Source organism: Hippocampus guttulatus, chromosome 1 (assembly GCF_054856545.1).
Source record: "Hippocampus guttulatus isolate MCC_2025c chromosome 1, RoL_Hgut_1.0, whole genome shotgun sequence".
NCBI classification, from domain to species: Eukaryota; Metazoa; Chordata; class Actinopteri; order Syngnathiformes; family Syngnathidae; genus Hippocampus; species Hippocampus guttulatus.
Window position 1 is genome coordinate 2,703,566 of NC_141261.1, and position 24,965 is coordinate 2,728,530.

The 24,965-nt window shown below is 40.8% G+C and overlaps 3 protein-coding genes across 7 annotated transcripts; 2 read left to right on the forward strand and 1 right to left on the reverse strand.

Annotated features, from left to right (window-relative positions):
- The first annotated feature begins 2,202 nt into the window (after nucleotides 1-2,202).
- pdyn (prodynorphin) lies at nucleotides 2,203-4,039 on the forward strand. Its single transcript, XM_086137576.1, has 3 exons — nucleotides 2,203-2,272; nucleotides 2,460-2,596; nucleotides 3,355-4,039. Exons 2-3 carry the CDS (start codon nucleotides 2,474-2,476, stop codon nucleotides 3,895-3,897), a joined length of 666 nt encoding a protein of 221 aa, XP_085993702.1. The 5' UTR covers nucleotides 2,203-2,272; nucleotides 2,460-2,473; the 3' UTR covers nucleotides 3,898-4,039.
- Nucleotides 4,040-4,879: 840 nt separating this feature from the next.
- Nucleotides 4,880-14,978, reverse strand: gmeb2 (glucocorticoid modulatory element binding protein 2). 2 transcript variants are annotated; one of them, XM_086137466.1, is made up of 10 exons: nucleotides 14,737-14,978; nucleotides 14,426-14,562; nucleotides 14,257-14,339; nucleotides 12,773-12,897; nucleotides 11,790-11,893; nucleotides 11,354-11,511; nucleotides 9,702-9,764; nucleotides 9,465-9,602; nucleotides 9,221-9,343; nucleotides 4,880-6,466 (listed from the first exon to the last, which is right to left on the reverse strand). In XM_086137466.1, exons 2-10 carry the CDS (start codon nucleotides 14,551-14,553, stop codon nucleotides 5,868-5,870), a joined length of 1,521 nt encoding a protein of 506 aa, XP_085993592.1. In that variant the 5' UTR covers nucleotides 14,554-14,562; nucleotides 14,737-14,978; the 3' UTR covers nucleotides 4,880-5,867. The 2 variants fall into 2 exon arrangements, with proteins under 2 accessions (XP_085993592.1, XP_085993527.1); XM_086137401.1 differs by having other exon boundaries at nucleotides 9,215-9,343.
- A 1,960-nt stretch (nucleotides 14,979-16,938) lies between these two features.
- Nucleotides 16,939-24,596, forward strand: tpx2 (TPX2 microtubule nucleation factor). 4 transcript variants are annotated; one of them, XM_086137964.1, is made up of 15 exons: nucleotides 16,939-17,021; nucleotides 17,239-17,389; nucleotides 18,543-18,626; nucleotides 19,451-19,526; nucleotides 19,636-19,695; nucleotides 20,645-20,759; nucleotides 21,645-21,813; nucleotides 21,899-22,028; nucleotides 22,554-22,767; nucleotides 22,898-23,023; nucleotides 23,101-23,277; nucleotides 23,343-23,489; nucleotides 23,854-23,965; nucleotides 24,065-24,231; nucleotides 24,409-24,596. In XM_086137964.1, the coding sequence occupies exons 2-15, from the start codon at nucleotides 17,278-17,280 to the stop codon at nucleotides 24,517-24,519; spliced, it is 1,800 nt and encodes a 599-aa protein (XP_085994090.1). In that variant the 5' UTR covers nucleotides 16,939-17,021; nucleotides 17,239-17,277; the 3' UTR covers nucleotides 24,520-24,596. The 4 variants fall into 4 exon arrangements, with proteins under 4 accessions (XP_085994090.1, XP_085994249.1, XP_085994174.1 ...); XM_086138123.1 differs by having other exon boundaries at nucleotides 22,925-23,023; XM_086138048.1 differs by having other exon boundaries at nucleotides 20,648-20,759.
- Nucleotides 24,597-24,965: the final 369 nt, after the last annotated feature.

Consider the following 24,965-nt stretch of genomic DNA (forward strand, 5'->3'; position numbering starts at 1 on the left):
GCATTGCAGCTGGTATAGTATGTTTTAAATTCTAATCTGATGAAAATAATACTCTTAATCCTGTGGAGATTATCGCAAAACCTGATGTACTTTTTCTTTCAACTTTCCATCATTAAATTTGGGGACCTTATAGAGTCACACATCCTTGTGGGTCTTTCTCTTTGAGCTTGAATGTGCTGCCAACTGTGTGTGTGTGTGTGTGTGTGTGTGTTTTGGACATGCTGGTTGTGTTTTTGAAGCTAGCTATCACTTTGTCGACAGCACAGAATATGCACCGTACTTTAATATTTTCTTTAGCTGACACAAACCCAAAAAATGATTTGCAGCCCTAAAACGCGAATCTCTCCCCCTTCCTCCATTGTTATTTTTAATGTGGTCAAAATATGACATAGTACATGTGTGATGTCACTCTCCCAGCCGTAAGGCAAATTGTAGAGTCCCAGAATGCTTCAGTTCAAGCTGTAAACACTGTAGCTCCTCATTCGCATGTGTTCCATAATGCACAGTTGTTAGATTTATTTAGGAATGGGGTCTCCTCCTGTATTTTATTATTTGTTAATTATTAGTTTTGTTCCACGTACACACGATAGGCAAAAGAATGATTGAAAAATATGCTATTCCTATTAGAGTGTTGTCAAATGTCTCTTACTGGTTCACCCAAGCAACAGTAAAGAACTGTAAAAACATATACTCTAGTGAATGAATGGTACGCGACAGTAAGTTTTTTTGGTAGCTGCATCGTTCATTGCTAGACAGTCATGAATTGTGATCTTTCAAAGTCACTGTAGTCAGATTACTTCATTGAGAAAAGTCTTGAGTCAGATGAATCATTACTGATATTTGAGTAACACGTTACTGTCTCACAAGCTACTGGCATCATCGACCTATTAACAGTACCTGAGCGCATAGCCCAATTTTTAGGGGTCCCAAAGTACCTTTGAAAAGAATAGCACCCCCAATATATACTCTATATATATATATATATATATATATATATATACTGTATATATACAGTACATACATACATACAGGTATCAATCACTATATGAGGAGAAGAGGAAGTGACTGCCTTTGTATAAAAAAGAAGTCGTATAAAATGTTGTACTCACTGAAGAGGGGTTTATTCCAGAAACATTCACATTGTCATTGTTTATGTTGAGGAACTGCTGTATCAAAAGATGTCCTCCCCAAGATATTATGAGGATTTCCATCTATTGATATTTTCTCATCACAGTGCAGAGGTACCGGGTTCGATTCCAGCTCCGGCCTCCCTGTGTGGAGTTTGCATGTTCTCCCCGGGCCTGCGTGGGTTTTCTCCGGGTGCTCCGGTTTCCTCCCACATTCCAAAAACATGCATGTCAGGCTGATTGGACGCTCTAAATTGTCCCTAGGTGTGAGTGTGGGCGTGGATGGTTGTTCGTCTCTGTGTGCCCTGCAATTGGCTGGCAACTGATTCAGGGTGTCCCCCGCCTACTGCCCGGAGACGGCTGGGATAGGCTCCAGCACCCCCCGTGACCCTAGTGAGGATCAAGCGGTTCGGAAAATGGATGGATGGATGGATATTTTCTCATTACAATCCTTTTCTCCTGTGCTGTGGCTCATCATTTAAAGTACCATTACACTTTTTAAGATTTGGTTTACTCGCAAACTTTCTGTGCACGTTTTGTTGTTTTCTGAAGTGGTAAGGGCAGGTCAATGCACCGCTTCTCACAAATCCCCCACACCCTCACCTGAACATACAGCCCCCGTTTTGCCAGTCTTTGTAGCACCCATAGACCTCTCTGTAGCACCCTTAAACCTCTGATCCTAGAATCGCCCCTGGTTGAGAGATTTAAAGATAGCAAACGACTGTTCAGGTGTTATGTTGGTATAGCAGAGGCATATTTAGACTACTCGATGTCTCCTTTCTCATAGGCTGTAGCCTATCCTTTCAAAATTATACTCAAAAAGGAAGCATTGTTCTCAGTTGATATCTTGAGACATAGGCTATGATAAATGTTGGACAGAGTGCGTGATTACCCCATCTCTTACCCCATGCCCTCTTTTCTGTGCGCGGGTGTTGTCAGAAACTCCCCAAGCATGTTTACGGACTATGGTTCTCTCTCATTGGTGCACCGGGGAACTGCGTTGATGCGCATGCAGTGACACTGTCGTGATCACGGTGATAAAAAGAGAGGCAACATAGAGAAAACAAGCACCAGAGTCGAGAGGGAGGAGAGCAAGCAGACATTTGATGGTGGAAGCACCTCTGCACATTTGATCAACTCTTGAGGTACACCACAAACTTTCATGATTGTCTTAATTGTACTTTGAAAACATTATGTACTCACTTCTGCAGTTGTATTCTGGACCTTTTCTCGGAAATAAGAGTTACATACTTTTTCCAATCATCTTGAGGTTGACCCTCTCAGCAACATATTTATAATTCAACCACTTTTGGTCCTTATGTGCGTTCTCAGGAATCTGCTGAAGGATGGAGTGGTATGTCCTGGTGCTGATGCTGAGCTTGCCCCACTCTATGCACGCACATTGTTCTTCACAGTGTCACAAGTGCTTGCAGCATATCCTCAAACCTAACAGCGCCTACAGTAGCTTGGTAAGAAAATGTGTGACTATACACTACAAGTTCCCATGAAATGTAATTTTTTTTTAGGTTGGTTGAGGTATAGTTTGTTTTACATACTATGGGTGTATTTGAATTTCCTTCAAGGGATGAATAGTATATCTCTAAATATATATATGAATGTGGAATTGTGTCATTTTGCAAAAGATGCGAGTCTATAGTGTGCACTTGCATTTATTGAGTCATTTCATTTACTTTTTTTTAGGATTATCAAATATTGTATCACTTCATATCAAGCTCTTTTACTGCTGCCATATGGAATTTTTCAACACTATTGGAGACAAAAAAAAAAAGAATGAAGGAATGCTTGATAAGATAACATCTGATCTTACACTATATCAAACTCATCTTTATTATGGTTTCATTGCATTTTCATTGAATGTACCCTGATGAAAATTATGCTATGTGTAATGCATTTCTACATATTTACACATGAAGTTGTTTTTATGCATACATTGTCATTACACACAGCTCTGGGGGCTGGGGGACTATTTGGAAAATGATCATTTTCGCTTTTTTTTCCCCCCAGAGACTATGTTTGAGAAAAATGAACATTTAAATTTTATTTTTAAAAATACTGACAACCGCCAAATTCCAAATGTCATTCCGAGCACATATTTGGATACAAATAAAACCATGTTAAAAATAAAAAGATTTGGATGTGTTTTTTGGAAGAGAGTTGTATTTTATTTCTGACAGGAATGTGACACTTGTCCGTGGTTGTTTTGCAGTGGTGCGGAGTGTTGTGTGAGGATGAACCGGCGCTGTGTGAGCGGCTGGAGGACGTGATCTACGAAAGTGAGAAGGCGCAAGGGGATGAAGCGGAGGAAAGAGGCAGCAAACAAGCCGACGCGCAGTTAATGAAGAGGCTGGACCAGAGCACCAAGGAGCTACTCTCCTCCCCATGGCGGGACAAGTACGTCGAAGCCAAAGTGGCGGACTTGTTGAAGAAAAAGACTGGGGAGAGAGCAGCGAACGAAGTGGCAGAAGAAGCTGAAGACAGCTCGGAGGGAGACGCGCCGCGCGGCCACGATCACGTGAAACGTTACGGCGGCTTTTTACGCAAGTTCGGCACCAAGTCCAAGAGAGGCGAGCCCGAGGAGCTTCAGAAGCGCTACGGGGGCTTCATGAGGCGGATCAGACCCAAACTGAACAACATCAAGTGGGACAAGCGCTACGGTGGCTTCCTGCGTCGTCACTTCAAGATCTCGGTGCGCTCCGCCGAGGAGCCTTTCTCTTCCGACTACGACGACCGCAGTCGAGAAACGAGATGAACTGTGTCTAGAGCGCACTTTACTTCGACTTCTATTTAACACAAAATCATGCCTGCTGTATTCGCTGCCTTCTCGTCGTCTGTGCCGTTAGTCATTTAATTCGAGGTTGTTGCTTGTTTAATAAAACCACGAATAAAACTAAGACTGCAAATTCTGTCCATAAAGTTAAATAAAATCACATTTATTCTCCACCAACAATATTGGACGAATGTAAATATTTTCCTTATATTTTATCGAAAGTGCTGATGGTAAAGAAGTTGGCCAATTTTTTTTTTTGGATTCGTCCAGAGTTCTAAAATGGAACCGAAGAGGACTAAACCTAGAAGATAAAACAAATTGGACATGGGCTCGTATTATCACTCATAAAATAGAGAATACAAAGACATACCGTACATTTTCAGTGTACCTGTACATTTTCCCGTTAGCATGTCTTTAATGCCATCCTGTGGCCAAGAAAAATGCATGAAGGGATACATTTTCAGGCGCTCCAATTACCTTCACGTGAAGACTGTAACTGTAGTTTTCACTGACTGAAGTCGGCTTGTTTGACTTAGCACCCTGAATTTAGTGAAGAGTGGGAGTTTTATGTTTATTTCTATATGTTCTTTCAGGTAAGGACCTAATATGAGCCATATCTAGATACAAAACATTGCTATATTGAAATGGACAAAAGATGCAAACACTCCGCTTTTAAGCCAATTCAAACAAAATGTGTAATGCACATTTCATCTCTATCCTATCAGATTCTAAATGGCCGTTTTGAAGGCTCTTATACTGTTAGGGAGGGTGAAACTCAAACTTCTTGTAGCTATTATTAACATGAATTAATTGAACTCCATTTGATTTTATAAAGTGTAAAGATGTTGCCAGACTGTTTTTTTTTTTTACACTTTTGACAACCTCTCATTGCTATTTTCTCTGACAATTAACAGAAGTAATGCAAAACCATACCAGGTCATTAAGTGACATAATTGTTCATATGCAATATGCACTCAAGCATTTATTTCATAAATTAAAATGTCCAAATCAAATAATTCATGTTCAACACAAAGGCATATTTACAAAACATCTTGATGAGCAATTCAGGCTGCAATTCAAACCAAAAGTAAAGTATTTGAAACATTTTGTTGATCGTCAATATAAGTAGCATGGCAGCATGCTGGTAGACAAGGAACTCAGCCAAGAGAAACACAACACGGGAAACACCGGCAGGACATCCATGAGTGTGTTTGTGTTCTTTTCTCTTGGCTGGTGACTGTTTACGACAAGGCAAATACATCTTTGGTTGAGGCACTTTCTGAGTTCCGATTCCCAATGTCGCCAAAAGATAATTGTATCTAATAAAGGATGCTCAAACTTAGCACAGATAAGCACAATCCTTCACAACAATGCCTTGTTATCTGGTGAACAATGACAAAAATTGAGTTGCTGCCTTTTCAAGGAAGCCTCAAATTTTGTACAGTGAAACACCGCTATTTGTGAGTGACCGAGTGCTGCCGCAAATAGTGAAAAATTCATGAGCAATTGGCACCATTCGAAAAACGTTGATATTTATGAATGCCACAAGATGGCATCCAAGCGCAACATTTGTCCAAATAAAGCTTTTTAACCCATTTCAACATAATTCATTAGTACCAAGATGTCACCAAATTGAGGTAAAGAAATTGTTCTATTGCTTTGACCTCAGTGAAAATGTGAGCTTTTCAACAAATAACAGAGGACTTCTTAAAAAATAAATAAATAAAATTAATCTGCAAATAAACAAATTCACAAATGCCAAACCGCTAAGTGCGGGGATTCACTGAATAACCTTTCATCGGCCACTGTATTAATTACTCTAAATGGATGAGGAAAAAGCTCAATACTGCAATGGTCTTAAATACATTAATCAACAAAAATGTACTCATTTCAAACAAAGACCCCCCCCCACCCCCAATGTGTCCCTGAACATAGGAAATGCGTATTTGCCATCATTGCTGCTCCACCAGCTGCTGCATGTCATCCGCTCTCACCTCATGGTGCTGACCTTCTTCATTCTCACCAGCGTGGACTCCCTGTAGGAAAATGTCTGTGGTTGTTGCCGTGGCGTCCACCACAGCAATGGTGCCGACCGGCTGTGCGATGCTCGTGTTTTGTGCGGCGGCCAGGCCCTGCAGCGTCACCAACTGGAACTGAGGGCTGACCATTTTGACAAAGGTCGAAGAGACGACAGTGCCGCTCTCTGAAGACGTCCCCTCTTGACCCGCCACAGCGGAGAGCACCGTCAGGTTGGAAGCGTCGGCCGCCAGCTCCGAGCCGTTGAGCGGCGAGGTCAGCAGAGTGTAGCCGCCCAGGTTGGTGGCAGCTGGAGGTCCCGCTACGGTCAGGAGCTTGCCGAGTGGCACGGCGCTCAGCTGGCTGAGAGGCACCGCGACCTGTGTGGTTGCGGGACCGACAATGCGGCCCATCCGGGAGCGTTTGGGCGCCGGGGCTGCAGGCGCGAGGTTCATCAGGACGTTGTTGAGGTGTTGAGATTTGCTTTTCAGCTCCTTGGCTCGCTTCCTGTGCTCATCACACTGTTGCTCAAGAGCTGTAAATGGACACAAGAAAGATTAGTTATGCCTCTTTTTGCAGGAATCAGCCTTCATATACACCACTTTGCAAGTTATACTGGCCAACCAATTTTGAACCGTTTTTTTATTAATCAGAGATGCAAGTAAACTTTTCCCAAAAATTTTTTTTGTACAATAATAATAAAATATGTAATAATTAAGTAATTAAGTCTTAGGTTCAGCAATAAATGGATTTCCCCCCTTAATGTTAGTTATGAATTACAATGCATGGTCAAATCCTTATTGCAAAAGGTTTTATGCATTTAAAAAAAAAAGGTTTTTCAAAAACCGGATTTATTTTTAAACGGAGTCAAAAACATCTTCAGGGATACAAAGTAGAGGTAAGATCGGGCCGCCCGAGCCCGACCCGACTCGACCCGAAATTCGGGTCGGGTCGGGCCCTAAAATGTCAATCATTGTTTCAGGTTTGGGTCGGGCTTCTCTCTCGTTGACTTTTATTAAAATAAATATACGTTTTAAAAAATGTATACGAAAACGATGTGTGGATACTAAACTAAGGAATACTTGTTTTAAAACAAACAATTTGGATAAAACAGAGAAGGCGCTGTAAAGCTACCTAGACAGCACTAGGTAGCTCCTTCAGCCAGAGACTGTTACACCCGCGCTGCAAGAAGGAGAGATACCGACGCTCGTTCCTACCGACTGCTGTCAGGCTGCTGAATAAAAATAGCAACAATAATATTAATAATAATTAAATGATGTGGAAAACAACTGTAAATAGCACTGCGATTTATCCATTTTGTATTTATATTGCACTTAATTGAACGGTGTTTGTTTGTTTTTTCTTCTTTCTTCTTTCTGCCTACATTCTTGCTGCTGGAGGCTGTAAATTTCCCCAGTGTGGGACAAATAAAGGATATCTTATCTTATCTTAATGTAATTGCTATTTAACTACTAAACAGGAGCGCAGCCGCAGACGGCCAAATGCCGAGCATGCACTGCGCACATGTCACACCAAATTACAGTTAACGAAAATCTAAACTTGTATGTTAAATTTCGTTTAAACAAAACTATTGAAATAATTTAATATACAGAGATGCCAATTTTCCGCGGATACGCGGAAATCCGCCGCTTTATTTCTTAAATTGATCATTTTTGTGAATCGTCCGTTGAGAAAATTTTAGGGGGGGTCAGGTACCTTATCGTCGAGTTTTCACGAGCTCTCCCGATCAGTCTTTCCATCTTCCGATTGTAAACAGCCCTGCGATTGGACGTGTATGATGTCTTACTTGTTGTGATTGGTCACCCCGTCTAGGCCACGCCCCTTTCCACTTTTTTCATCACTAGCCATTGCCATCCCTGCATATATCTTTACCTATTTATTTGATTTGAATTATTCTATTTAAAGCCTAGTGGGCTGCAGGATTTCTCTGTGTAATTAAGCAAATGCGCATCAAGATCTCTCTTTGTCTGGCCTCTTATTCTGTGTTTCAGCGTTATTTCGTTGTGCAAATGCATTTATCATGGTCATAAACATGTATAGATTATTTTGACCTTAAGAAATCTTGCATTTTCCTGCCAAAAATACTCACAAATAAAATATGAAATTTCGGGTTTGCTTCGGGCTCGGGCCTGCAAATCAAGTTCATTGTTCGGGCTGGGGCCGGGTCGGGCTTTAATACCCTCTGGCCCAGTCGGGTCGGGCTCGATTTTTTAGGACAGATCTTACCTCTAATACAAAGTCATCTAATTAAAAATTTCAGTTGAGGAGTGTTATGATGAAAATAGGCTGAAAAGTATATAATGTTGGTTGAGATCGATATATATTAATTTTTTTCTTTTAACGATTGAAAATAAAGACCCGGAGGGGAAAAAAAGGCTGAATTTTATTTGAACATATATTACGTAATCTTTCATAAGAAGTCAACACAACTCTGAAAAAGTCAAATAAAATGGTAAATATAAAGATAAAATAAACACCTTTTTTAACATGCTGAGTAGCGCTGTGTGATATGGCTGAAAAATGTTTAACAATATAACTATTTTATATAACTCAATGTTGACAATTATTTTATTTTTTTAAACCTATTTAAAATTAAGAAAAACGATGAGCCATTTTGGTGTACATTCTAATGTACATGTACTGTGCAGTTTCTCCTCCACCAGTTTATTGCATATGCTTATTTGCGTTAGATGCTACCCCAAAGCAGTATTGTTATTACATAAATCTTCATTCAATATTCATCCAACATCAGTGTAGTGACCTAATACTTTTTTCAAGTGCATGCGTTGGTGTTGACCAAGCGTTTTAGGACTACTTTATCTTCTTAGTGGAGTCCATATTGCCGTTATTAGTCTCTTCATATTTAACTTGCGGGTAGGTTAGCACGTCTGCCTCACAGTGCAGATTCTGCTCTTCTCTAACAGTTGATAACTTGAAAATTATGGAATTTTGCAACTATCTGAGAAAAATATCATTTACACCAGTGTACTGTATATCCCCAATGAGCATTTACATGACCAGGAGTCTTGTTATATCGGTATCATTCATTTAATTGTTTTTCCTCAACATTAAAAAAAAAAAGTAATGGGTAATAATTATCTTTACTTTTATCTAATTCAACCATTGTTTGGTTGTTTTATTGTAAATAAAAATATATATATCAATGTAAAACCTGGCCCATCAGTCCCTTTCAAAAATTAAATTAGGGTTTGAAGCACAAACGTTTGCCCAGTCCTTATAAAAACAGTTTGTTTCAACATACACTGACCAGCGAGGCTGCTGGTGTACTGCTCTCTGTAATGGTCCATCTGGCTCTTATGACTGCTCAAAACCTTCTTCACAAGATCCAGCATTCCAAAGTTGTGCACGATGCTGTCAAGCAAAGCTGCATCTGGCAAAACAAAACACTCCATGTCAAATGTGTCAGCTGATTGTTGCGATACTGGATCAAATGGCCTCGTTCACGCCTCGGCGAATCAGAAAACAACCTTTTCACTTAATGGGATTCTAACCTTTGACCTGCAGTGATGGCTCACACACTCTCTCGTGTAGCCCCTTTAGGACCTCTTGGAGCTCCTTCTGGAAGTCCTCAATCACCTCCTCCAGCAGCCCTGCGTCCTTCAGTGCACGCCAGAATGACAGCGCATCCTCTGCACACACAAATACATGCGAACAGAGTGGAATCCGGTGCTATCACTCCCAACCGCCATTTCCTTTTCAAGCGAATGGGCGCAAAGATTCAGAAGCACCTCGAACGGCTGTGACTCCCTCTGAAGGTCCCTCTGATCCCTCAGGGCGGGAGTCTCCATTCACTAGAATGGAAACAATATAATGTTTCAACAAAACCCTCTGGGTTTTTTTGTGTCTGTGTTTTGTTTGTTTTTTAATTCATATTAACCACACATAAGCGTGGTAGTTCATTTGACTTTGGCCGCCTCGTCAGATGTACCACAGGCTTTAAGAAACAAAGTAACAGCATAAGAACAAGAAAAATAAAGCATGGGGTGCTATGGGTGTGTTGAGCAGGATTATTGAGGGGTATTGCATTCGTTGGTGAGAGAAAATGGAAAACTCGGGGGGGGGGGGGGGTGATTGGATGTTTAGATATTGGAGGGATCAGCTTTGGAAATGTATTACATGAATGGGACCAGGTGTTGCTGTAATGCACAGGTGTCAAACTCAGGCGCGGGTGCCACATAATTTTATGTAGCACGTAAAAGCAAATATTGTGCATCATCTTCCAAATCCTTGCCAAAATCTACCATTTAAAAAAGTAGTAGTTTAGTGCGATTTCTTTAGACTTTCCAGTTGAGTAAAACGATTTTTGTCCACAGCTGTAGAGATGAACCAGACCGTGTCACTCTAAATCTAACATTTACAAACATTCACAACTACCGGTACTTTATAATTGCAGTACACCTAATAAAAACAGCCATTCCAAGAGGGGATTACACTGCTTGATGTTTGGGCCATAATAATAGCAACCATAATAATAACGATAATTATAATTTTCCCTGCTGTGGATATCCACACAATGATTGTCCAGGCTGATCAGTACAATATGGCTAAAGATGACACCCGAGGCTACGTCACATCTTACCGGTTAACTTAATCTCATACTGAAGTATAACAGTTAGGAAGTGACTGTTGGTGCAGGGGGTCCTCTATTCATAATGGAGTTCCATTCCCATGCCATTGACCTACCCTGAATTTCTTTGCAAATTGGGTCATGAGCCTTACTCAACGCAGTAATGAAGCGATTATTATACTAAATATTTGTATGAAAAACACTTGGAAGCCGTAAGCTTAAAACAGTCCAATGAAAAACAGTAAGTATGGTGGTAACTGAGCAAGGGCATTCTTCTGCCGCATGACCACGTTCATTTCACACCATTTGTAACCTCGAAACATTGTGTGGGTACCATTGCAAACCAAGGACATGATGTACGATTTTCGGTTGCCTTTTTATATACAAAAGGGACAACATATGGCAAATGGTTCTCAGTACTACATCATCCCATTGTCTTGATATCAACCGAGGCTGTAGTGTTGACACAATTTTCAAAATGCAGTTAATGTGTACAGTATGCATGTGTGTTAGCAGTATCCTGACAAAAGTCCTTTACTGCTTTCCACAAATATTTGCGGGCAGGTGGGACATGACTCAGACCTCTACCAAGGCCAAACAAACACTGAGGAACAAAAACACTTTTCTATACTGAGAGAATACTGTAGATGGAAAAATAGCTGACAGTTTAAAGTTTGAGGGCATTTATAGAGTACAATACATGCGATGTTTGAGGTTGTTTTTTGGTACAGTATTAGGGCTTAGGCGTTAGAGGGGGGAGAGACCATAATGTAGTACATCACACAGCCACGAGCTGTAGGCTCATCTACTTACAGTAGGCAGTGGATGAGGTGGCAGCAGCCAGGTCAGCAGACTGGTCCGAGCCGGTGGCCAATTTAGTTCCCAATAGGTCAATCTTGGTGCTGCGGCAGGTGTTGGAGCAGACCTTTGCGTGATGATAGAATTCCAGCTCGCCGGAATCCATGATCTTCCTGAGGAATAAAAACTTGTGGTTACACGTCATCTTTATACCCTTAAAATGCTTCATCTTCAATAACAGTTGTTACAAATAAACTGGCAGAATGTGAATGCAACACAATACCGTTTAATTGAGGCCCACGGTGTCCATAATTTGATAATGCGTCACCAGAATAAAGTGTATATGCTTCTTACCCCATTGTTTCCACTAGGTGGAACTTTACTGAACCGTAAGTTCAATAGGTGCAAAATATGTTAACATTTTTTTCAACTTATTTTTTTCTGTTTATACCTGAGCATGGTACCGTTGAGTCGGATGGCTCTTTTCCAGTCCTTCAGTGTGGACTTGCCTGCAAGGCAGACAAACTCCTTGGGACTGATGAGTTGATCATTAAACTGGAGGGAACAACACATAAGCATGAGGTGTAAATTATATTTTTGTAGATCAAGTCCATATGTTATTCTTATCAAACATGTACAAAAATAAGCGCTAATGGGAGTAGTTCAGTCTGTAAAGGACTTGCTAGAAGGATTCAGCATGAGAAATTGGCTTCCAAAAGTGGAACGCGCCTTGAACTCCCAAATGTGAGTGCAGGCAGCTGTTGGACATCATAGAGCTGAACAGTTTAGCAGGTTACCCATATACCAACAATCTGGCCGGATTATCCAGAGTGATTGATCTGCTTTGACAACAGTCAGGAGCAACAACCATGAATGTTAAACCTATTCCATATTTAAGATCACAAATCTATATGTGCGTGGTCAACAAGCTTAGCCGAGTCACGGACTCTCATTAAAATTTGAAACAGCACGATAGCCAATTAAATTCATGCTGGTCCCAAACACCAACATGATGGGGTTGAGAGTTTCTATATGAATATTCACTCCACTAAAATTGACAATGTTAGCCTCGTTTCTTTTTACTAGTAGTACTTTTTCTTCTTTGTATCTTTCGGCAGTCTGGAAACCCTGTGGTACCATGCTGCCTCTTACAGGTTGGTAATGTTACAAAGACAGACTTCAAGTGTTGGGAAGGAGATTTGCCATTGTTATGTGTGGAGTCGCTCACATTTAAAAAATTGCTAACTATTAAAAATCGGCATGTTTGCACTGCACTTTAGTTGCTGCAACTCCATTAAATACAGTGTTATCATTCATATGCTTCAATGTCTTTGTAACATCATTTCTTCTTTCAGTATGGCAAAAACTTTGGTCCATAACGCTTGTAAATGGCAGAATGCATTTAAGACTCATTATCATTTGACTAACATGTACCTGGACACATTTCACATTAATCCCGGGGCAAACAAACTTCTTCCACACCAATGTGGCTGTGGCATCTCCACACGTGATGGGGTACAGCACATCAGCCTCCATGTCCACCTCCTCTGTTAGCTTCACTGCATACACAGAGACAGGGTCAAACTCTTGAAGCCAAGACTCAACAAAATACAGCATAACTTGGCAGCATTATTTTTCGAAATCGCTGATCATATTCACCGACAGACAATAAAGAACTGATTGTGATGTTGATTCCAGTATGTCAACAATAAAATAAGCGAGTAGCGTGCGTTAAAAAAAGTTACAGTGCCACAGGGGTTTGTGCTTGGAACAACTTAATTCACTCTACAGTATTTGCTTACTTTGGACAATATGATAAAAAGCTATTCACATATTTGTTGTTGTAAAGATGGCACAAAACATTTTGAATAAATGAAATAACACCAAACTGTAACCGTATGGCCAGTGAAATGTCTAATAATTGTTATATTTTGCTGTACAAGTGACAAACATTTACGAGAAATGTATAATTTTAACATCCCTGAATGTGATGCAAGACCAGATCGTTTAACCGCTGATTAATAAACTATAAGTAAAATTTCCCCCTCCTTTCCCCCTTTGTTACATATTTTGTAACAGCGAGGGGAAAAGAAGGTGTTTGCAAAGCAATACTGTCCTTTGTGGAGTTCATACCATTTGCTGGGCAATCAATTGGGTACTGTCGACTTTTGTTTACATTAATGTCCCATCGCGAAAATTGGTTGGTATATTTATTGTGAGTTGTAAATCCATCCACTTTGTATTTATTTGTCCTCCTCAGGGTTGCGAGTGGGATACACCAGAGACCAACCCTGCTGACCTTGGGTGAGAGAGGTTGGGTACACCTTGAACTGGCTGAGAGCCAATCCCAGGCCACATGTAGGCAAACAACAATTCACACTCACATGAACAACTATGGACAATTTAGAGTCCTCAATCAACCTAATACCAGGTGGGAAAAAGTATACAAGCACACGGAGAACATGCATAGTCCACAAAGGAAGGCCAAAGCTGAGATTTTAAGCCCCAAAACTCAGAAATGTGACTCAGACATGCTAATCACTAGACGACTATACCACCCTGATAGTAGTTGTATGGCTTATAGCTTACTAAGGGGGTCAGACCCTTTCCTGTATTGGATCAAGTATCATTCTAAATTGTGTTGGTTGGAATCCCTTTTTTTTTTCTTTCATTACTGGGACCATTCTAAGGTGGCATCACCAGGAAAAAAAAGTTAGTCTAATTTTGATACTCAATGAGTTGAAATTTAACAAGATCTGAGTGATACTTTCTTTCTACTTTTGAGCCAGATTTTACCAATACATTTGGGGGTTGAACATCATTATGAAAATAGAACATGTTCTCTAATATGAAATGGTATAGCAGCTCTCGATGGCTAAACGTACATAATATTAAACAGATAATGCAAGTCACTTTACCAATTACTGCTTCCTCATTGGACAAGGAATCTGGTTTACTCGAATCATCATTTTCCACATGAGTGACTGTGAGAACCTGCTCCCTGGAAAGAAAACCAAAATGAAACAAAAAAAGGCGTAACAGGCTGTAGCATGGCTGGTGATCGCTTTTCACAGTGTTCGTACAAACCCTGGCTGATGGCTGAGCTGTGCGGCCACCAACACCGCTTTATCCTCCTCCGCCACAGACGTGTCATCGGACACTGTCACAATTACGACCTCACTCATTTCTGGCATTTTCACGTCAGCTGAGGCCATAATGCACAACTGAAGGAAGGAAGGATGAATTTTGAAAGACATACTGTACATACACAGATAAAGTGAAAAGTACAGCTAATACTATGGTTACGTGCTGTTTCACAAACAAATCAACAGAATGGCTAAGAGGTGTAGAGCAGCTAAACTTATTACGACGAAATTGTTATTTTAACAAAATCTTACCTTGTGTATCACTGATGTTAGCCAAGTAGCGGATACCTAGCAGAGCTAACGCTAACTCAATGGCAGCTCCGGGTCGCTATAAACCTTACTGTATATTTAGTTATGGTGGAAAGACTACGCGCATGAGCTGGCTTTCATCCAATATGATAAAGTCACTAAATGCTTTGAGTGTACTTGAAGTACAAATTTCCATCTTCCTGCGACTTTTCAAGTCTACATTTCCAGTGCGCAGCTGATGCTTCTTCTTCTCGACATAAATTGTAATTCAAAACCAAACATTATTTTTGACTAACGCCACATACTGTCGAGTTGTTGTATTGAAATTATTAGAGTGTTGCATTTACTTGGTGAAAAAATGCTTTATGGCCCTGGGGGTTAGATTCTATTTTTCATGGGGGCAGTTTTTTGGCTATTTTTTCTGTCCTTGGAAAACATATTCTGAAAAAAAGAAAAAATACTCTCCAAAACAGAAAAGAAATGTTATTCTGGAAAGCAGAAATTAAATACAGTATTCCCCAAAAAACAAGGCACATTTTTAAATGGAAAAAAAACATATTCCAAAAACAGGAAATAAATTATTCTGGAAAAACAGAAATACAATCCGAAAAAGTGTGTGTGTGTGTGTGTGTGTGTGTGTGCGCGTGCGTGCGTGTGTGTGTGTGTGTGTGTGTGTGTGTGTGTGTCTGTGTGTGTGTGTGTGCGCGCATGTGTGTGATGTAATAGAATTCTGCATACGACTGTGATGTTAAACAAGACTATGTGTAGAAAAAAACATTTAAACTGCATTTAACCCTGGCGAACCCATGGGGTCAAATTTGGCCCCTATAAATTCTGCTACTGAAATGCTACCCTTAAATCCCAAAGGGTCAAATTTGGCCCTAATCCTAAATTAGGATTAAAGTATTGAATATTTGAAAAAAAAACATATATTTTTGTGTTCAGTGAACATATAGCAGTGATTTAATGTAAAATTCATCATTTTCCAAAGAAGAAAATGGTTCTTGGGTGATCCAGGGTTAAGGGTGAGACAAGACTGGCTGTCCATATATGGCCCAGAGTTGTAAATTGATTTCTGGGCCACATGCTTCACTCAACAACTGGCCCGCATCTTGTTTGCCAGAGTCAATCCAGTGCCTCATTTGCCACTCCTGAGCCATGATCGGCCCATATGCCTGATGCCAATGCCGACGCAATGTCATCTGTGCCGGCTTCATGGCGCATCTGGGCCAAATGTCTTTGCTATGTGAGAACCTTTTGATATTTCAGGACCAAATTACAATTTTGACGCAGTGTTTTTATTGATATTGTAACACATGTAGTGTGTGAGTTGTGAACTTTTACCCTCTATAAGGATCACCCCAATATGCAAGTATAAATATTCAGGTTTTAAATACTGTATACATCATCATTGATAACCAGTAGCATCTATCACTTCATTTGTCAGCGCGAACTTTACGAACAGTTTGATGATCTTAGTCATAGGCAGAATCTCCTGTCCAGTGATAAGATATTCCTTTATTTGTCCCGCAATGGGGAAATTACAGTCAGAATTCAGTAAGGAAAACGCTGGGTAGGGAGAGGGGAAAAAAAACACGCTCGAACTATCCTCTTCTGAGGATAATTTAAGTCCAGGATAAAAAAAGACCCTAGCACATAAATAAGCATATGACAGTTACAACAAGTCACAAGACATAACATGTAATAAGGGGGAGGATGAATGGGAAGGGGGGGGGGGGGGGGACATCAATAGCATCTGAAGAGAACGCATGACGCTTTATTCACTGCTTGCTTTTCCCTCCTAAAAAAAAAGCGAATATATTTATTGTGAAGAAAGAGTTTTAAATTTAGTATCCTTGATCTTAACCGTTGAATAAGATAAGAAGATAAGAAAACCTTTATTAGTCTCGCAATGGAGAAATTCCTAATTTACAGCAGCAAAGTTATGAAAGCAAGAAGTAGAACAACAAAATATAGGAGCTGCTGGAAAGTCAGCCACTCTCACGGCGCCATATTAATAAATAAATCTGCAGTAAAATAATTTTTCACTCGCCTGCTTGTTTTATTTTGCTCAGAAAAAGGCGTATAGCAATTTCTGCGACTTCCTGGCTAGAGGGCGCTGTTAAAGTTGATTTGGTGTGAACTGTGAACCAATAAGCGTCGAAGTGACAAGCACAAAGTCAGCGATTGGACAGTTTAAAAAACACCGCCATTACATTTTTCACTTAACAGTTACTGCCCAAACTCAATCTTAGTCGCGCTTGGTCTCTGGCGGACACGCGCAAGCGGTAAGTGTTTATGGTATAATACAGGATATTTTTAGGACTTTTAACTCCGCGCTGACAACAAGACCCCGAAGACGTTGTTACTAGTTCAACTTCAATAAACGTTTTCTTAGTGCAACCATACCATCAGCTTCACGGAACAGCTCGGCTGTTCTGTGTGTATTCGTTAACCAAACTTTGCTCAGGTCCGCGACCAATTGACATTTTGTTTACTTCTTAGGCTGTTTTGTTCGGTGAGTTTATACGCACTTTTGTCGAAATGGCTGATGACTGCGTGCGTGATCGAGCGGGCAGATACGAGTTCGACGCGCCTTCCCACGTCGTCGACTTCAAGCAGTTGGCCAACGAGCCTTGCGACGATGAATGGTTCGGTAAGCATTCACTAGGACTTGTTAATATTCTTTTACAAACCACGACCGACGGTTGGCCAGTTGACGGCAGAAACTTGTGATCCTAAATGGGTTACGCCTTTGGTTGGCTATGATATTTGTGTTTATGCCAGAGGTGGGCAAACTGCGGCCCGCGGGCTGAATCCGGCCCGTTGGTCTTTTTAATCCGGCCCGCCGAAGGTTGATGTGAATGATTGCATTCATTTCAATTGGACTTGTAATGACAGGCATTTCACCGCCAGGTAGCGCATTGACTTGAAGTTGCAGAACACAGGGAGGGGGGGGCGGGATCTTTTCGACCACCTAGGACCTCTGTATCGCTCTACTTCTACTGGTCTGATCACAACCCATCTGCAGAAATGCACAGGCTAAAATAGATCATCAACAACACTGTTGTCATTTAAAAAAAGTATATTAATACAGTACGTTCATGCTTTTGTTCTGTTGATGTTTGATATGGACTGTCAACAAATGCAGTTTTTTTTTTTTATGTACCATAGCTCGTGCTGACCTGGCCCTTCTGTCAAATTTTAAAAGTCAATGCGGCCCCCGAGCCAAAAGGTTTGCCCACCCCTGGTTTATGCTCATCAGCTGACAATCATAAGGCGAAATATGAATGGTTCGGATGCCCCCCCCCCCCCCCCCCCCCCCCGACTGATACTGGTACGAGTACCGGTACTCACATTTTCAGTACTTGCAATACTACTTGATATATATTCTATTAAACCAATATCAAGACCATTAATCTACTTCAGGCAAAAGTCAGAACATTCACTTTACAGTCGGGAATTAAAACAAACACTTAATCTGAATTTAGGATTCATCCGTAATTAATATCCCTATTTATATTCATAAAAAAATGTGATAATAGGGGTGCTAACGCTATTTTGGGTGGTTAGTCGTTAGTCGAGCTCTGAAAATAAATATGAATAAATCTTCTCCATCGATCTCAACTCACTGCGATTGACTGGTCCACACAAATTTTAAGAGACAAACAGTTTTGAAAATATGTAAATCTCCTTTCATGTCATGTTAATCTCCTTACATAGGCTAAATAACAGACTTGTGTATAAAAATAGAATATTGTTTCTGCCTGTTATCTTGCTCTTAATCTAAATTTGACTTGTTTCTGCAGATCGCCAAGCTGTTGATCAGCCACATGCAACACCTAAACACGCAGCCACTGTTGGCCCAATGAGAATTGCCGTAACAGATGCTGGTTAGTGTTTGTTGATGTTGTTTATGCTGATTACCTCTTGACAGAGTAATTGTGCTCTGGTTCTCAAAGAAACACCCAATATTGTTGCTTGGGTCTCTTCATTCCGTTTATGAGCACAGTTTTCTGATTTAAATCGCTTTTATTGGATTTCTTTAAAAAATGCCTGCGTCTTCAAAGTAGCGTGGAGATGAGCCGCATAAACATAACTTCCAGATCCTTGATGCAAGATCATTTCACAAAGCAACAACTTTTCCAAAATGGAAATCTGTGGACTTCACATCTCATGAAAACTCCTTTTTCTGGAAAGTAGGGGTACCCTCAGACTTCACCGTATCATGTCTCTTTGGGGGTTGCGCACATGCAGTGTTTCTGTGGTCTGCATGGTAAGAAGTCTGGAAGGGAGAATTGCGGCCTAAGAAATTGACTTTTGTGCGAATGGGAGAATATTCCTTGATGCCCTGTGCAAGTCATTTACAAGGCACAGAGTATTTCCCCTCTGACCAAATTGTTTTTTAATTTTATTAATTGATGATGAAATTCATGACTAACACTTCTAAATATCAACTTTTATCTTTTTAACTCATTGGTGCACCTCAATTAAGTGTGAAGGTGTCGTTAATGTTAAACAATGCGGGATGCCTTGATAGTTTCCCCCTCTGGGGTACACCATTAAAATGAAAGATGACACATGCCCAATGCTTGGAATGCAAATGCTCAAAGAGACACTTCAATCCGATGCACTTAGTCCTTATGTGCAATACCTATGTGCACCCCATAGAATTCATGGAATTCTCTTAAATATGAACATTGTGTGTGATTTTCAGTTTCAAAGGCTGCTGACTCCACACCACGTGACTGTGGTGCAGTAGCAAAGATACAGAAGGGAGATGAACCACGCAGGTACCTGTTTAATGCCTGCATGATTATGGACCACCGACACTTTGGGCTCTTGTAGCTGGAATGATGTGTCCATGCTACTGTTACAATTGACTCAAATTTGTTCTATTAGGGTTTCAAAGCGTAAGAGGCTTGTTGGTTTGTCTTCTCAAGACCCCAAAAAATCTAAAAAGTAAGTGCCATTTCATCTTCATTTTCTCATGTTACATTCGGCCGTAACCAAAGGGCAGAAACACATGCACATGGACATATTGATGGAGTATTCAGTCTGAGGGTGGACTCGGACACTTTCATTGGCCCACTGTGACATGTTCGTTAATTTAATTGGTCAGATGTAACAAGAATGGGTGAATCTATTGACAGCTTGGAGCTCGTCAGTAAAAATCTATAAACCGTGTCTCATTCAAAACCGTAGGTTTTTGGGGAAAGAGTAGCTGCTGATAGTATGGAAAATACAGAGATAACTTTCAATAACATTTTCATCTTGTGTTCTCTTTATGGAGTTGATTGACCAACAATATACCTGTAGATTCCTGGAAAAAGTGTGAAATTCACCAAATTGTTACAAAGTAGATTTCAACAAGATGCCAGCAATATGTAAATGATCTTTCCCATGTTCCAAGGAAGTACAAGGCAGAAAACCACAAGTGTTGGAGCTCCGAAAAAGGAGAGCTGTGGTGTTGGTTTTTATGACGTCTACTTTATTAATGCTTTTCTCAGTCTCAATACAGGCACATCCTTCTCAGTCTCCGTGCCTTCTCTTCTGTCGTTCGACTCGAGAGGCATTCAAGGACCGCCTCCGAAAACGTAAATTAACAATAACATCAGTGATACAAAGAAAATCGAAAATAAACCACCAGAACAGAAAATCAAGCTAGGAAATCACAAAATTCTATTGGAGGGGGTTGAACACACAACAAAGGAATAAATAACATAAACAATTTTGAGACAGTCCAGTCGCCTACACAAGGATTGTGATTTATGTTTATTCGTTAATTGCTTTTACCCGACCAGGATTTTGGAGCCGATCAGAGAGCTAAAAAATGAATAAATAATTGGTACTATCAGAAGATGGACCAATAGAAGCCATCATGTTGTTACTGTGACACTTAACTCTCAAGCAGGACCGAGAATCATGTGGAATCAAGCCATGATGTCAACAATGAAGAACAAAATTGTGATGCAGAAAAGGAATTGACTTCATCTGACAGTCCACCTGAAGAAGAATCTTCATCAGTAAGTAACATAACTCGTAAGATTTTTGCAGATGCTATTAAAATTCACAGAGAAGGTGTTTTCCATGTCATACATGTTGATGAAGTTTAATTAGCTGTTGTGGTGACTAAACATGCATGTCTGTATCTATTACTAATTAAGATTGCTAATGGATTTATATGGTAAAATGTATCCATCAAATCATAAATATGTCACTACTATTCATTTTTAGAGAAATTTATGTCTTGTGATGTATGGAAACGCACTACCTTTTGGTATGGGTGTGTTTATTCTCACTGTGGCCAATCAGGGGCCTTTCATTTGTCTTAGTGCAAATATAGACTCATCCTCTTCACACATTGTCACACTCTTATGTGCATGGAGACATTGTTGTCATTCTCCCATACATTGTAAACATGTACTCTAGAAGGCTTTTTTTTTTTAAACCACCGGTCTTCATTTTACACAAACATGTCGACCCCACATGTGCCGAAGGATTTACAAGGACTCCTGCTTTGAGTCAATCCGCTGATATTTCCATTGAATGCAGACTGAACACAGGTTTTTTTAACCCCCCCCCCCCCCCCCCTTCCCCTTCTCTTGCGGTGTCACGAGTTGAATTACAAATACACATGCGTGTGTGCATCTGTGGTCCATGTGCAAGTCCACAGAAGCTGGCATGCACACAATGCAGAAACTTTAATAGACTGAAAGAGGGCGGAATTTTGAACCACTCTAATACAGTGACTATGTTCGTAGGAGCATTGAAACGCATGCAGTTGCACAAACTCAACTAGATAAATGACTGTTTCTGACTCGCGCATGCTGAAAAACGGATCGCGTACGTGACCAATTTGGTCGCAGTCTTGGACTCTGCATCTCATAATCTTGCATTTATTTGGGTAGGCGGATGTGCTCAGTGGTTACAGTGCAGGCAGACCTGGGAGGCTTCTAAGGAGCAACAACAAAAAGATGACCAAAAACCCCTATGTACCAGTGGCCGAGCATATAATGCAGTTACAGACGCGAACGCCTCAACGCTTCCGTGAGCTGAGTCGGCAGGAAAGAGCCAAAGGTGTGACCTTTTTTTTTTTTTTTTTTTGTACAGTATTTCTTGAGTGGCTTTGTGAGAGATGAAAAACTCACATTGTCTTTAACAGGCCCGCCCAAAGCTAAGGCAAAACGACTGCAACTCACTCGGCCTCAGTCGCCAAAGTTCGCAACGAGACTGAGGAGCAGACCATCCACTGTTAAGAGCAGTGCTCAACTGGAGGCTGAAGAAGAACACAAGTAAGATCAAAACAAAAAGCACTCATTTCACTTTTGTCTGAGCTTTCAAGTACAGTTTTACCATTTTTAAATACCTTTTTACACACTACTTATTGTCATGCCCTCACATGTGGGGAAAAGAGAACCTCAGTCTTTGATGCACGTTTCGGCCATTTATTGAATGCAGAGAGGCCAGTAGAATCACATCAGTACACTCAAGCAGAAGCTGCTGTCAATCACTGCTCACACTCGCACATGACAAGATGTCACATGGCACCCCATCAAGCCAAGCCACTTAAATAGGGGACACGTTTCTCTTTTAAGGATTCAATCCCAGGTGTGTATTTTATTTATCTTCGTATGGTAGGGTAGAATGAAGGAGAATATTTAAACACATGGACACAAAATACATGATTGTGTATAAACTTTGAGATTTTGTTTTTGTGCTTAAATATGTTTACATGGTTAGTGTGTTGGCTTTAAATGTGTTTGAAGCCTATGTGAGAAATACATTTTTTCAGTAAGTCTGTTACTGCATTTCAAAAGGTCAACTTTCAAGGCCCAAGCGCTGAACAAAAAAATTCTTGAGAGAAGAAAGAGTGTGAAGAAGCCAGTGGTGAAGGAGCCCACTGTACAAGAGGCTTTCACTATGCACATTGAAAAGAGGCTCCAGGAGAGGCAGAATACCAAGTCCCAAGATGAGCCACAGTCCACTTTCAAAGCGCAGGAACTGCCAAAGAAAATCCTGGAAGGAGTCGTGGTGAGTCCCGACTCTTCAGAAAAACATTGACTATTTCAGGTGGAATCAACTGGACTTCAGATCAGTGGATGTCTCTAATATTTGTCAACTTTATGCTTGAGAAGCCCATTGAAATTGTTTTGTGATTAAGGAGTACGCAAACTTGACATGTCAACAGGGAGTGCCAGAGAGGAAAGTGAAGCAACCAACTGTGGCGCATTCGCCGGCCTTCACTCTCACAAAGAAAGATCATCATATTGATGTGAAAGCCGAAGAAGTGAGGACCTTGCGTACAGTGTTTCAATGGAATCCCTTTAGCATCCCGTATGGAATGACAATGAACCCTCTTTTCAGGTGAAGCCCCTCCCTTCAATCAAGCATACCCCGGTTCCTCAATTTGGCACGCCATTCCAGCCCATGCTGCAGGACAAGAGACACACAGAGGTGTGTCCTTTCTCCTTTGAGCAGAGGGAACAAGCGAGGAAAAAACTTAAGGCCATCAAGGAGCAGCAGCAGCAGGAGGAGGAGGAGGTGAGATGGATTAGCCATTTGGTCCTACAGTTAAACATTTCTTGAGGGCGTAATGTCACCTCCAGGTTCCGCTGTTCAAGGCTCAGCCACTGCCACACTTTGACAAAGTTAGTCTTCCTGAAAGGAAGAAGCTGGAACCCACGAAACCTGAGCCCTTCAGACTTCTGCTGGATGAACGCGGCACAGTCAAGAGTGACCGCCTGGAGCAAATGGTATATGAAGATATGCGGCAAACACTCTTTATTCACCCACGCAGTCATTAATTCTCAAATCTTTTGTTTGTTCAATTGCTCATTAACCACTTGTGAAACAGTAATATGTTAATACTTACCAGTACTGTATATTGGGACCATTGGACGGTTTTCAATATTTCCTTAGTCCACCATCGGGGAAAATGAACAGTTAAACCTGCTGTGTTTATTCCGATGGAAGAATCTTTTGTCCTGAAATCCTGCTTGGTTAACTAAGTTGGTTTAAGTTAATCAATTGGCAAGGTTCCTAGCCCACATCTAATATCCATCAACATTATTGTACTGATGTTTTTTTTTTTTTAATTATTTTGTTGTTTTGGGGTAGATGAAAGAGGAGCAGAAAAAAATAAAGGAGACGGCAACATTTAAAGCCAGGCCAAACAAAGTCACCCAAAAAGAACCTTTCCAGCCGAAAAAGGAAGATCGCCCTGCAGTGGGTAAGATGATCCGCTTTTGTGACTCCCAACATAAGGTTTGAATGAAGAGGTGGGTGAAAATTAAGCAATACTTTACCAGCAGACTTTATTCTTCCACAGTTGTAGAGTCCTTTGAGCTGGCAACAGAGCGTCGTGCCCGAAACCGTGATGAGTTTCACCTGCATCTTTGTGAGAAGGAGGCTGTCGCAGCACTTCTGAAAGAGAAACTGCGGCAGGAGGAGGAAGAGAAGCAGAAAATGGATCTCGCTATACTTCGACAACAGCAAGTGCGTACTAAATTCGTCACTTTTGCTTTTTGGGGTCAGGGGAAGAGCGGGTGTTTATCCCAGGGTTTTAAATGTTTTTTTTTTTTTTAAATCGATAAATTAAGTCACCACTCATGTCTGGTTGGTTAAAACCTCGTTTACTGCTGTGTTTTGAACATTTGGCTCCCCCCCTTTCAGGTTCACAAGGCGCAACCCATTCGCCACTACAGGAGCGTGGAGGTGAAGAAGAGTGAGGTTCCACTCACAATTCCACAGTCTCCAAACCTTTCTGACCGCTTTCGCTTATAATCATTCTTCCTTTGTTTTTATTTCCTTGTTCTGGCTGTATTTGCTCTTATTTCATTAAAGTACACATTTGAAAAATACATTTCCGGTTTTAAAGCCACACATGCACACTTTAGTCAGTCCCCTCTGGTAGCTGCAAGATTTTGCAGGTTGTCATGCTGCAATTGTTTCCCAACTCAGAGGTCGAGGGTTCCATCCCGGGCAATGTGACCATGTCAAAGTGTCCTTGAGCAAGCCACTGAATCCCCACTTGCACCTGATGCTGCATCATCAGTAGGTGAATGAGGTAACGGTGTAATGTGCTTTGAGTGTCCGAGGTAGAAAAGCACTGTATAAGTCATTTACTTGACCTCTCATTTAAATATGAATGGAACAGTCAGTGAAACAAAGTACATTGTACTGTATTTGTGTTACTACATGATGTTGGTAAACCTGCCAAATCCTCACAA

What these genes read in the sequence shown, in the direction of transcription:
- pdyn (XM_086137576.1), top strand. Translation starts at nt 2,474, where the DNA reads ATGGAGTGGTATGTCCTGGTGCTGATGCTGAGCTTGCCCCACTCTATG. An exon ending in ACAGCGCCTACAGTAGCTTG is followed by an intron (nt 2,597 to 3,354) that starts GTAAGAAAATGT and finishes GTTGTTTTGCAG; the next exon opens with TGGTGCGGAGTGTTGTGTGA.
- gmeb2 (XM_086137401.1), bottom strand. Translation starts at nt 14,553, where the DNA reads ATGGCCTCAGCTGACGTGAAAATGCCAGAAATGAGTGAGGTCGTAATT. An exon ending in GGGAGTCACAGCCGTTCGAG is followed by an intron (nt 9,603 to 9,701) that starts GTGCTTCTGAAT and finishes TTGTGTGTGCAG; the next exon opens with AGGATGCGCTGTCATTCTGG. An exon ending in CAGCAGCCTCGCTGGTCAGT is followed by an intron (nt 6,467 to 9,214) that starts GTATGTTGAAAC and finishes GTCCATTTACAG; the next exon opens with CTCTTGAGCAACAGTGTGAT.
- tpx2 (XM_086137964.1), top strand. Translation starts at nt 17,278, where the DNA reads ATGGCTGATGACTGCGTGCGTGATCGAGCGGGCAGATACGAGTTCGAC. An exon ending in GAGGCTGAAGAAGAACACAA is followed by an intron (nt 22,029 to 22,553) that starts GTAAGATCAAAA and finishes GCATTTCAAAAG; the next exon opens with GTCAACTTTCAAGGCCCAAG. An exon ending in TTGATGTGAAAGCCGAAGAA is followed by an intron (nt 23,024 to 23,100) that starts GTGAGGACCTTG and finishes CCCTCTTTTCAG; the next exon opens with GTGAAGCCCCTCCCTTCAAT.